At 53.1% G+C, this 14,231-nt stretch overlaps 1 protein-coding gene across 1 annotated transcript in view; it reads right to left on the bottom strand.

Annotated features, from left to right (window-relative positions):
• LOC127927635 (trinucleotide repeat-containing gene 6A protein-like) overlaps positions 1-14,231 on the bottom strand; it is a 69,262-nt gene that overhangs the window by 51,426 nt on the left and 3,605 nt on the right. The window contains 4 exon segments of the mRNA XM_052514253.1: positions 572-748; positions 2,294-2,371; positions 12,531-12,802; positions 13,223-13,450. Coding sequence (XP_052370213.1) covers positions 572-748; positions 2,294-2,371; positions 12,531-12,802; positions 13,223-13,450 — 755 coding nt within the window.

Raw genomic sequence — 14,231 nt, 5'->3', positions numbered from 1 at the left:
TACCACTAGGGGACTACATTCTGTAATGACACTGAGCTACCACCAGGGGACTACATTCTGCAATGACACTGAGCTACCACTAGGGGACTACATTCTGATATGACACTGAGCTACCACCAGGGGGCTACATTCTGTAATGACACTGAGCTACCACCAGGGGACTACATTCTGATATGACACTGAGCTACCACCAGGGGGCTACATTCTGTAATGACACTGAGCTACCACTAGGGGGCTACATTCTGTAATGACACTGAGCTACCACCAGGGGACTACATTCTGATATGACACTGAGCTACCACCAGGGGACTACATTCTGTAATGACACTGAGCTACCACCAGGGGACTACATTCTGTAATGATACTGAGCTACCACCAGGGGACTACACTCTGTAATGACACTGAGCTACCACCAGGGGACTACATTCTGTAATGACACTGAGCTACCACCAGGGGACTACACTCTGATATGACACTGAGCTACCACCAGGGGACTACATTCTGTAATGACACCGAGCTACCACCAGGGGGCAGTGCAACGCTGGGAGACGGTACACTACACAGACAGTACCTTGTCGTAGTAAGGGCTTCTCTCCATGGAAGGCTCTTTGTGGGTCTGGTGCCTGGAAGCTGAGTTTTTCCCCATCGCTCCACTGTACTCTCCCATGTTCACATCCATACGCTTGTCAGACATCATCCCTCCTCCTTCCATCTTATTGCTCTTCGACAAGTCTTCAGGAGAGTCTCTCTAGGAGGGGATGGACAGAGAGAGGGATCAGATAGGTCAGAGATGAGAGAGAGAGAGAGAGAGTCCACTGAAGTGCTGGGGGTCTTGTGGTCGTGCTGCTGCCCCTGGAGGCAGAGGTTTGCAAGTGCAGCAGGAGAACAAGTATAATTATTTATCTCGCTCTACCGCTGCGTTCGGGTCTATATGGGTCCTAGCAGGCAAATCTGTTACACATAAAGTCTAACCAAGACCTGTTACAATCACACCCGAAGGGTCGGGTTCCGGGAACAGATTACCCAGATCTCCCTTCACTAAAGGGTCGACAGGTGACGAGCCCCAACCACTCTTCACTAAAGGGTCGACAGGTGACGAGCCCCAACCCCTCTTCACTAAAGGGTCGACACCTGACGAGCTCCAACCCCTCTTCACTAAAGGGTCGACACCTGACTAGCCCCAACCCCTCTTCACTAAAGGGTCGACAGGTGACGAGCTCCAACCCCTCTTCACTAAAGGGTCGACAGGTGACGAGCCCCAACCCCTCTTCACTAAAGGGTCGACAGGTGACGAACCCCAACCCCTCTTCACTAAAGGGTCGACAGGTGACGAGCCCCAACCCCTCTTCACTAAAGGATCGGCAGGTGACGAGCTCCAACCCCTCTTCACTAAAGGATCGGCAGGTGACGAGCTCCAACCCCTCTTCACTAAAGGGTCGACAGGTGACGAGCTCCAACCCCTCTTCACTAAAGGGTCGACAGGTGACGAGCTCCAACCCCTCTTCACTAAAGGGTCGACAGGTGACGAGCCCCAACCCCTCTTCACTAAAGGGTCGACAGGTGACGAGCCCCAACCCCTCTTCACTAAAGGGTCGACAGGTGACGAGCCCCAACCCCTCTTCACTAAAAGGGTCGACAGGTGACGAGTTCCAACCCCTCTTCACTAAAAGGGTCGACAGGTGACGAGTTCCAACCCCTCTTCATTAAAGGATCGACAGGTCGACGAGCCCCAACCCCTCTTCACTAAAGGGTCGACAGGTGACGAGCCCCAACCCCTCTTCACTAAAGGGTCGACAGGTGACGAGCCCCAACCCCTCTTCACTAAAGGGTCGACAGGTGACGAGTTCCAACCCCTCTTCACTAAAAGGGTCGACAGGTGACGAGTTCCAACCCCTCTTCATTAAAGGATCGACAGGTGACGAGCCCCAACCCCTCTTCACGAAAGGGTCGACAGGTGACGAGCTCCAACCCCTCTTCATTAAAGGATCGACAGGTGACGAGCCCCAACCACTCTTCACTAAAGGGTCGACAGGTGACGAGCTCCAACCCCTCTTCACGAAAGGGTCGACAGGTGACGAACTCCAACCCCTCTTCACTAAAGGATCGACAGGTGACGAGCTCCGACCCCTCTTCCCTGCGTACTCACAGGGTAGTTCATGTTGTTGAACTGTTTGATTTGAGGGTTCAGGGTTCAGGGTTCAAGGCTGCGTACTCACAGGGTAGCTCATGTTGTTGAACTGTTTGATTTGAGGGTTCAGGGTTCAGGGGTCAGGGTTCAAGGCTGCGTACTCACAGGGTAGCTCATGTTGTTGAACTGTTTGACGAACTGGTTCATCCAGGCATCCTCCTGCTTGTTCACCGATTTGTTGATCTGAAACACACAGAGAGACCTGGGTTAATAACCCACACAGAGAGACCTGGGTTAATAACCCACACAGAGAGACCCGGGTTAATAACCCACACAGAGACACCCGGGTTAATAACCCACACAGACACCCGGGTTAATAACCCACACAGAGACACCCGGGTTAATAACCCACACAGAGACAACCGGGTTAATAACCCACACAGAGACACCCGGGTTAATAACCCACACAGAGACCTGGGTTAATAACCCACACAGAGACACCTGGGTTAATAACCCACACAGAGACACCTGGGTTAATAACCCACACAGAGACACCTGGGTTAATAACCCACACAGAGAGACCCTCTGGGTTAATAACCCACACAGAGAGACCCTCTGGGTTAATAACCCACACAGAGAGACCCTCTGGGTTAATAACCCACACAGAGAGACCCTCTGGGTTAATAACCCACACAGAGAGACCCTCTGGGTTAATAACCCACACAGAGAGACCCTCTGGGTTAATAACCCACAGAGAGACCCCCTGGGTTAATAACCCACACAGAGAGACCCCCTGGGTTAATAACCCACACAGAGAGACCCCCTGGGTTAATAACCCACACAGAGAGACCCCCTGGGTTAATAACCCACACAGAGAGACCCCCTGGGTTAATAACCCACACAGAGAGACCCCCTGGGTTAATAACCCACACAGAGAGACCCCCTGGGTTAATAACCCACACAGAGAGACCCCCTGGGTTAATAACCCACACAGAGAGACCCCCTGGGTTAATAACCCGCACAGAGAGACCCCCGGGTTAATAACCCGCACAGAGAGACCCCCGGGTTAATAACCCGCACAGAGAGACCCCCGGGTTAATAACCCGCACAGAGAGACCCCCTGGGTTAATAACCCGCACAGAGAGACCCTCTGGGTTAATAACCCGCACAGAGAGACCCCCTGGGTTAATAACCCGCACAGAGAGACCCCCTGGGTTAATAACCCGCACAGAGAGACCCCCTGGGTTAATAACCCACACAGAGAGACCCCCTGGGTTAATAACCCACAGAGAGACCCCCTGGGTTAATAACCCACAGAGAGACCCCCTGGGTTAATAACCCGCACAGAGAGACCCCCTGGGTTAATAACCCGCACAGAGAGACCCCCTGGGTTAATAACCCGCACAGAGAGACCCCCTGGGTTAATAACCCGCACAGAGAGACCCCCTGGGTTAATAACCCGCACAGAGAGACCCCCTGGGTTAATAACCCGCACAGAGAGACCCCCTGGGTTAATAACCCGCACAGAGAGACCCCCTGGGTTAATAACCCGCACACAGAGACCCCCTGGGTTAATAACCCGCACACAGAGACCCCCTGGGTTAATAACCCGCACACAGAGACCCCCTGGGTTAATAACCCGCACACAGAGACCCCCTGGGTTAATAACCCGCACAGAGAGACCCCCTGGGTTAATAACCCGCACAGAGAGACCCCCTGGGTTAATAACCCACACAGAGAGACCCCCTGGGTTAATAACCCACACAGAGAGACCCCCTGGTTAATAACCCACACAGAGAGACCCCCGGGTTAATAACCCACACAGAGAGACCCCCGGGTTAATAACCCACACAGAGAGACCCCCGGGTTAATAACCCACACAGAGAGACCCCCGGGTTAATAACCCACACAGAGAGACCCCGGGTTAATAACCCACACAGAGAGACCCCTGGGTTAATAACCCACACAGAGAGACCCCTGGGTTAATAACCCACACAGAGAGACCCCTGGGTTAATAACCCACACAGAGAGACCCCTGGGTTAATAACCCACACAGAGAGACCCCCTGGGTTAATAACCCACACAGAGAGACCCCCTGGGTTAATAACCCACACAGAGAGACCCCCTGGTTAATAACCCACACAGAGACCCTCTGGGTTAATAACCCACAGAGACCCCCTGGGTTAATAACCCACACAGAGAGACCCCCTGGGTTAATAACCCACACAGAGAGACCCCCTGGGTTAATAACCCACACAGAGAGACCCCCTGGGTTAATAACCCACACAGAGAGACCCCTGGGTTAATAACCCACACAGAGAGACCCCCTGGGTTAATAACCCACACAGAGAGACCCCCTGGTTAATAACCCACACAGAGAGACCCCCTGGGTTAATAACCCACACAGAGAGACCACCTGGGTTAATAACCCACACAGAGAGACCCCCTGGGTTAATAACCCACACAGAGAGACCCCCTGGGTTAATAACCCACACAGAGAGACCCCCTGGGTTAATAACCCACACAGAGAGACCCCCTGGGTTAATAACCCACACAGAGAGACCCCCTGGGTTAATAACCCACACAGATAGACCCCCTGGTTAATAACCCACACAGAGAGACCCCCTGGTTAATAACCCACACAGAGAGACCCCCTGGTTAATAACCCACACAGAGAGACCCCCTGGGTTAATAACCCACACAGAGAGACCCCCGGGTTAATAACCCACACAGAGAGACCCCCTGGGTTAATAACCCACACAGAGAGACCCCCTGGGTTAATAACCCACACAGAGAGACCCCCTGGGTTAATAACCCACACAGAGAGACCCCCTGGGTTAATAACCCACACAGAGAGACCCCCTGGGTTAATAACCCACACAGAGAGACCCCCTGGTTAATAACCCACACAGAGAGACCCCCTGGTTAATAACCCACACAGAGAGACCCCCTGGGTTAATAACCCACACATAGAGACCCCCTGGGTTAATAACCCACACATAGAGACCCCCTGGGTTAATAACCCACACATAGAGACCCCCTGGGTTAATAACCCACACAGAGAGACCCCCTGGGTTAATAACCCACACAGAGAGACCCCCTGGGTTAATAACCCACACAGAGAGACCCCCTGGGTTAATAACCCACACAGAGAGACCCCCTGGGTTAATAACCCACACAGAGAGACCCTCTGGGTTAATAACCCACAGAGACCCCCTGGGTTAATAACCCACACAGAGAGACCTGGGTTAATAACCCACACAGAGAGACCCCCTGGGTTAATAACCCACACAGAGAGACCCCCTGGGTTAATAACCCACACAGACCCCCGGGTTAATAACCCACACAGAGAGACCCCCCGGGTTAATAACCCACACAGAGAGACCCCCCGGGTTAATAACCCACACAGAGAGACCACCTGGTTAATAACCCACACAGAGAGACCCTCTGGGTAATAACCCACACAGAGAGACCCCCTGGGTTAATAACCCACACAGAGAGACCCCCTGGGTTAATAACCCACAGAGAGACCCCCTGGGTTAATAACCCACACAGAGAGACCTGGGTTAATAACCCACACAGAGAGACCCCCTGGGTTAATAACCCACACAGAGAGACCCCCTGGGTTAATAACCCGCACAGAGAGACCCCCTGGGTTAATAACCCGCACAGAGAGACCCCCTGAGTTAATAACCCACACAGAGAGACCCTCTGGGTTAATAACCCACACAGAGAGACCCTCTGGGTTAATAACCCACAGAGAGACCCTCTGGGTTAATAACCCACAGAGAGACGGCCTGGGTTAATAACCCACACAGAGAGACCCCCTGGGTTAATAACCCACACAGAGAGACCCTCTGGGTTAATAACCCACAGAGAGACCCCCTGAGTTAATAACCCACACAGAGAGACCTGGGTTAATAACCCACACAGAGAGACCCCCTGGTTAATAACCCACACAGAGAGACCCCCTGGGTAATAACCCACACAGAGAGACCCCCTGGGTTAATAACCCACACAGAGAGACCCCCTGGGTTAATAACCCACACACAGAGACCCCCTGGGTTAATAACCCACACACAGAGACCCCCTGGGTTAATAACCCACACAGAGAGACCCCCTGGGTTAATAACCCACACAGAGAGACCCCCTGGGTTAATAACCCACACAGAGAGACCCCCTGGGTTAATAACCCACACAGAGAGACCCCCGGGTTAATAACCCACACAGAGAGACCCCCGGGTTAATAACCCACACAGAGAGACCCCGGGTTAATAACCCACACAGAGAGACCCCTGGGTTAATAACCCGCACAGAGAGACCCCTGGGTTAATAACCCGCACAGAGAGACCCCTGGGTTAATAACCCGCACAGAGAGACCCCCTGGGTTAATAACCCGCACAGAGAGACCCCTGGGTTAATAACCCGCACAGAGAGACCCCTGGGTTAATAACCCGCACAGAGAGACCCCTGGGTTAATAACCCGCACAGAGAGACCCCTGGGTTAATAACCCGCACAGAGACCCCCCTGGGTTAATAACCCGCACACAGAGACCCCCTGGGTTAATAACCCGCACACAGAGACCCCTGGGTTAATAACCCGCACACAGAGACCCCTGGGTTAATAACCCGGAGAACCTGGGTTAACCCACACAGAGAGACCTGGGTTAATAACCCACAGAGAGACCAGGGTTAATAACCCACACAGAGAGACCAGGGTTAATAACCCACACAGAGAGACCAGGGTTAATAACCCACACAGAGAGACCCCCTGGTTAATAACCCACACAGAGAGACCCCCTGGTTAATAACCCACACAGAGAGACCCCCTGGTTAATAACCCACACAGAGAGACCCCTGGGTTAATAACCCACACAGAGAGACCCCCTGGGTTAATAACCCACACAGAGAGACCCCCTGGGTTAATAACCCACACAGAGAGACCCCCTGGGTTAATAACCCACACAGAGAGACCCCCTGGGTTAATAACCCACACAGAGAGACCCCCTGGGTTAATAACCCACACAGAGAGACCCCCTGGGTTAATAACCCACACAGAGAGACCCTCTGGGTTAATAACCCACACAGAGAGACCCTCTGGGTTAATAACCCACAGAGAGACGGCCTGGGTTAATAACCCACACAGAGAGACCCTCTGGGTTAATAACCCACACAGAGAGACCCTCTGGGTTAATAACCCACAGAGAGACCCCCTGAGTTAATAACCCACGCAGAGAGACCCCCTGGTTAATAACCCACACAGAGAGACCCCCTGGTTAATAACCCACACAGAGAGACCCCCTGGTTAATAACCCACACAGAGAGACCCCCTGGGTTAATAACCCACACAGAGAGACCCCCTGGGTTAATAACCCACACACAGAGACCCTCTGGGTTAATAACCCACACAGAGAGACCCTCTGGGTTAATAACCCACACAGAGAGACCCCCTGGGTTAATAACCCACACAGAGAGACCCGGGTTAATAACCCACACAGAGACCGGGTAAATAACCCACACAGAGAGACCCGGGTTAATAACCCACACAGAGAGACCCGGGTTAATAGCCCACACAGAGAGACCCGGGTTAATAACCCACACAGAGAGACCAGGGTTAATAACCCACACAGAGAGACCAGGGTTAATAACCCACACAGAGAGACCTGGGTTAATAACCCACACAGAGAGACCAGGGTTAATAACCCACACAGAGAGACCTGGGTTAATAACCCACACAGAGAGACCAGGGTTAATAACCCACACAGAGAGACCAGGGTTAATAACCCACACAGAGAGACCTGGGTTAATAACCCACAGAGAGACCCCCTGGTTAATAACCCACACACAGAGACCCCCTGGGTTAATAACCCACACACAGAGACCCCCTGGGTTAATAACCCACACAGAGAGACCCCCTGGGTTAATAACCCACACAGAGAGACCCGGGTTAATAACCCACACAGAGACCGGGTAAATAACCCACACAGAGAGACCCGGGTTAATAACCCACACAGAGAGACCCGGGTTAATAGCCCACACAGAGAGACCCGGGTTAATAACCCACACAGAGAGACCAGGGTTAATAACCCACACAGAGAGACCTGGGTTAATAACCCACACAGAGAGACCAGGGTTAATAACCCACACAGAGAGACCAGGGTTAATAACCCACACAGAGACCTGGGTTAATAACCCACACAGAGAGACCAGGGTTAATAACCCACACAGAGAGACCTGGGTTAATAACCCACACAGAGAGACCAGGGTTAATAACCCACACAGAGAGACCCCCTGGTTAATAACCCACACACAGAGACCCCCTGGGTTAATAACCCACACACAGAGACCCCCTGGGTTAATAACCCACACACAGAGACCCCCTGGGTTAATAACCCACACACAGAGACCCCCTGGGTTAATAACCCACACAGAGAGACCTGGGTTAATAACCCACACAGAGAGACCTGGGTTAATAACCCACACAGAGAGACCTGGGTTAATAACCCACACAGAGAGACCCTCTGGTTAATAACCCACACAGAGAGACCCTCTGGTTAATAACCCACACAGAGAGACCCTCTGGTTAATAACCCACACAGAGAGACCCTCTGGTTAATAACCCACACAGAGAGACCCTCTGGTTAATAACCCACACAGAGAGACCCTCTGGTTAATAACCCACACAGAGAGACCCTCTGGTTAATAACCCACACAGAGAGACCCTCTGGTTAATAACCCACACAGAGAGACCCTCTGGTTAATAACCCACACAGAGAGACCCTCTGGTTAATAACCCACACAGAGAGACCCTCTGGTTAATAACCCACACAGAGAGACCCTCTGGTTAATAACCCACACAGAGAGACCCTCTGGTTAATAACCCACACAGAGAGACCTGGGTTAATAACCCACACAGAGAGACCTGGGTTAATAACCCACACAGAGAGACCTGGGTTAATAACCCACACAGAGAGACCAGGGTTAATAACCCACACAGAGAGACCCCCTGGTTAATAACCCACACAGAGAGACCCCCTGGTTAATAACCCACACAGAGAGACCCCCTGGTTAATAACCCACACAGAGAGACCCCTGGTTAATAACCCACACAGAGAGACCCCCTGGGTTAATAACCCACACAGAGAGACCTGGGTTAATAACCCACACAGAGAGACCCCCTGGGTTAATAACCCACACAGAGAGACCCCCTGGGTTAATAACCCACACAGAGAGACCCCCTGGGTTAATAACCCACACAGAGAGACCCCCTGGGTTAATAACCCACACAGAGAGACCCCCTGGGTTAATAACCCACACACAGAGACCCCCTGGGTTAATAACCCACACACAGAGACCCCCTGGGTTAATAACCCACACACAGAGACCCCCTGGGTTAATAACCCACACAGAGAGACCTGGGTTAATAACCCACACAGAGAGACCTGGGTTAATAACCCACACAGAGAGACCTGGGTTAATAACCCACACAGAGAGACCAGGGTTAATAACCCACACAGAGAGACCAGGGTTAATAACCCACACAGAGAGACCCCCTGGTTAATAACCCACACAGAGAGACCCCCTGGTTAATAACCCACACAGAGAGACCCCCTGGGTTAATAACCCACACAGAGAGACCCCCTGGGTTAATAAGCCACACAGAGACCCCCTGGGTTAATAACCCACACAGAGAGACCCCCTGGGTAATAACCCACACAGAGAGACCCCCGGGTTAATAACCCACACAGAGAGACCCCCGGGTTAATAACCCACACAGAGACCCCCTGGGTTAATAACCCACACAGAGAGACCCCCGGGTTAATAACCCACACAGAGACCCACTGGGTTAATAACCCACACAGAGAGACCTGGGTTAATAACCCACACAGAGAGACCAGGGTTAATAACCCACACAGAGAGACCAGGGTTAATAACCCACACAGAGACCTGGGTTAATAACCCACACAGAGAGACCTGGGTTAATAACCCACACAGAGAGACCCCCTGGGTTAATAACCCACACAGAGAGACCCCCTGGGTTAATAACCCACACAGAGACCCCCTGGGTTAATAACCCACACAGAGACCCCCTGGGTTAATAACCCACACACAGAGACCCCCTGGGTTAATAACCCACACACAGAGACCCCCTGGGTTAATAACCCACACACAGAGACCCCCTGGGTTAATAACCCACACAGAGAGACCTGGGTTAATAACCCACACAGAGAGACCCTCTGGTTAATAACCCACACAGAGAGACCCTCTGGTTAATAACCCACACAGAGAGACCCTCTGGTTAATAACCCACACAGAGAGACCCTCTGGTTAATAACCCACACAGAGAGACCCTCTGGTTAATAACCCACACAGAGAGACCCTCTGGTTAATAACCCACACAGAGAGACCCTCTGGTTAATAACCCACACAGAGAGACCCTCTGGTTAATAACCCACACAGAGAGACCCTCTGGTTAATAACCCACACAGAGAGACCCTCTGGTTAATAACCCACACAGAGAGACCCTCTGGTTAATAACCCACACAGAGAGACCCTCTGGTTAATAACCCACACAGAGAGACCCTCTGGTTAATAACCCACACAGAGAGACCCTCTGGTTAATAACCCACACAGAGAGACCCTCTGGTTAATAACCCACACAGAGAGACCCTCTGGTTAATAACCCACACAGAGAGACCCTCTGGTTAATAACCCACACAGAGAGACCCTCTGGTTAATAACCCACACAGAGAGACCTGGGTTAATAACCCACACAGAGAGACCTGGGTTAATAACCCACACAGAGAGACCTGGGTTAATAACCCACACAGAGAGACCTGGGTTAATAACCCACACAGAGAGACCTGGGTTAATAACCCACACAGAGAGACCAGGGTTAATAACCCACACAGAGAGACCCCCTGGTTAATAACCCACACAGAGAGACCCCCTGGTTAATAACCCACACAGAGAGACCCCCTGGTTAATAACCCACACAGAGAGACCCCCTGGGTTAATAACCCACACAGAGAGACCCCCTGGGTTAATAACCCACACAGAGAGACCCCCTGGGTTAATAACCCACACAGAGAGACCCCCTGGGTTAATAACCCACACAGAGAGACCCCTGGGTTAATAACCCACACAGAGAGACCCCCTGGGTTAATAACCCACACAGAGAGACCCCTGGGTTAATAACCCACACAGAGAGACCCCTGGGTTAATAACCCACACAGAGAGACCCCCTGGGTTAATAACCCACACAGAGAGACCCCCTGGGTTAATAACCCACACAGAGAGACCCCCTGGTTAATAACCCACACAGAGAGACCCGGGTTAATAACCCACACAGAGAGACCCGGGTTAATAACCCACACAGAGAGAGACCCGGGTTAATAACCCACACAGAGAGACCCCCTGGTTAATAACCCACACAGAGAGACCCCCGGGTTAATAACCCACACAGAGAGACCCCCGGGTTAATAACCCACACAGAGAGACCCCCTGGTTAATAACCCACACAGAGAGACCCCCTGGGTTAATAACCCACACAGAGAGACCCCCTGGGTTAATAACCCACACAGAGAGACCCCCTGGGTTAATAACCCACACAGAGACCCCCTGGGTTAATAAGCCACACAGAGACCCCCTGGGTTAATAACCCACACAGAGAGACCCCCTGGGTAATAACCCACACAGAGAGACCCCCGGGTTAATAACCCACACAGAGAGACCCCCGGGTTAATAACCCACACAGAGACCCCCTGGGTTAATAACCCACACAGAGAGACCCCCGGGTTAATAACCCACACAGAGACCCCCCCGGGTTAATAACCCACACAGAGACCCCCTGGGTTAATAACCCACACAGAGAGACCCCCTGGGTTAATAACCCACACAGAGAGACCCCCTGGTTAATAACCCACACAGAGAGACCAGGGTTAATAACCCACACAGAGAGACCTGGGTTAATAACCCACACAGAGAGACCTGGGTTAATAACCCACACAGAGAGACCTGGGTTAATAACCCACACAGAGAGACCTGGGTTAATAACCCACACAGAGAGACCCCCTGAGTTAATAACCCACACAGAGAGACCCCCTGAGTTAATAACCCACACAGAGAGACCAGGGTTAATAACCCACACAGAGAGACCAGGGTTAATAACCCACACAGAGAGACCTGGGTTAATAACCCACACAGAGAGACCTGGGTTAATAACCCACACAGAGAGACCCCCTGGTTAATAACCCACACAGAGAGACCTGGGTTAATAACCCACACAGAGAGACCCCCTGGTTAATAACCCACACAGAGAGACCTGGGTTAATAACCCACACAGAGACCCCCTGGTTAATAACCCACACAGAGAGACCCCCTGGTTAATATATATTAATACCTTGGGAGGGATTTTCTTCATGTAGTTCCAGCTGTGTTGCTGTGGCCCGTTGTTCCTGTTGTCCTGACCGTGACCGTCTCTGTGGTTCTCTCTGTGACCGTCTCTGTCCCGGTCTCTGTGGTTCTCTCTGTCCCGGTCTCTGTCCCGGTCTCGGTGACTTGGGGTGTTGCTCCACATCCCGATCTCTAGCTCCTCCTCCGGTTCCCAACTGGCCTGGCACGACACCTCCTCCCCACACCAGGTACTACTCTCCTGCTGCATGGGCTTGGGACCTGGAGGGTGGAGAGAGGACGAAGGGATTAAACCTGGAGAGAGACACGAGGGGACCTGGAGAGAGAGACACGAGGGGACCTGGAGAGAGAGACACGAGGGGACCTGGAGAGAGAGACACGAGGGGACCTGGAGAGAGAGACACGAGGGGACCTGGAGAGAGAGACACGAGGGGGCCTGGAGAGAGAGACACGAGGGGGCCTGGAGAGAGACACGAGGGGGCCTGGAGAGAGACACGAGGGGGCCTGGAGAGAGACACGAGGGGGCCTGGAGAGAGACACGAGGGGACCTGGAGAGAGACACGAGGGGACCTGGAGAGAGACACGAGGGGGCCTGGAGAGAGACACGAGGGGACCTGGAGAGAGACACGAGGGGACCTGGAGAGAGACGAGGAGATGGGTTTGTGTGTGTGTCTGTCTTACCAGGTTTGTGGTGGTTCTGTGCTCCAGGTCCTTCCCAGCCTCCTGTCGCAGAGTTGTCCCCTCTGTCTCTGTCCCCTCTGTCTCTCAGCTCCTCCCAGGTGGAGCTGGTGTCCATGGGTTTCCCCCAGGCCGATGTCCCGTTGTCCACGGAGACGGGGGGCGGGCCTGGCGGATCACCCCACGTTCCTGACTCCATCTTCTGGGGACCTGTGTACTGTTCACCCCAACCTGGAGGAGGAGAGAGAGGGGGAGGAGGAGAGAGTAAGGAGGAGAGGGGGAGTAGGAGAGAGAGGGGGAGTAGGAGAGAGAGGGGGAGGAGGAGAGAGTAAGGAGGAGAGAGAGAGAGAGGGAGGAGGAGAGAGTAAGGAGGAGAGAGACAGTAGGAGAGAGAGAGGGGGAGTAGGAGAGAGAGGGGGAGGAGGAGAGAGTAAGGAGGAGAGAGAGAGAGGGGGAGGAGGAGAGAGTAAGGAGGAGAGAGACAGTAGGAGAGAGAGAGGGGGAGTAGGAGAGAGAGGGGGAGGAGGAGAGAGTAAGGAGGAGAGAGACAGTAGGAGAGAGAGGGGGAGTAGGAGAGAGAGGGGGAGGAGGAGAGAGACAGTAGGAGAGAGAGAGGGGGAGGATGAGAGCGAGAGAGGGGGAGGATGAGAGCGAGAGAGGGGGAGGATGAGAGCGAGAGAGAGGGAGGAGGAGAGCGAGAGAGAGGGAGGAGGAGGAGAGCGAGAGAGAGGGAGGAGGAGAGCGAGAGAGAGGGAGGAGGAGGAGAGCGAGAGAGAGGAGGAGAGCGAGAGGCGGAGGAGGAGAGAGAGAGGGGAGGAGGAGAGAGAGAGGAGGAGGAGAGAGAGAGGAGGAGAGAGAGAGGAGGAGAGAGAGAGGGGGAGGAGAGAGAGAGAGGGGGGGAGGAGAGAGAGAGGGAGGAGGAGAGAGAGAGGAGGAGAGAGAGAGGGGGAGGAGGAGAGAGAGAGGGAGGAGGAGAGAGAGAGGAGGAGAGAGAGGGGGAGGAGGAGAGAGA

This window comes from Oncorhynchus keta, unplaced genomic scaffold (genome assembly GCF_023373465.1).
Source record: "Oncorhynchus keta strain PuntledgeMale-10-30-2019 unplaced genomic scaffold, Oket_V2 Un_scaffold_16189_pilon_pilon, whole genome shotgun sequence".
NCBI classification, from domain to species: domain Eukaryota; kingdom Metazoa; phylum Chordata; class Actinopteri; order Salmoniformes; family Salmonidae; genus Oncorhynchus; species Oncorhynchus keta.
The sequence above is the reverse complement of the archived record's forward strand: the minus strand, read 5'-3'. Positions and strand labels throughout refer to the sequence as shown.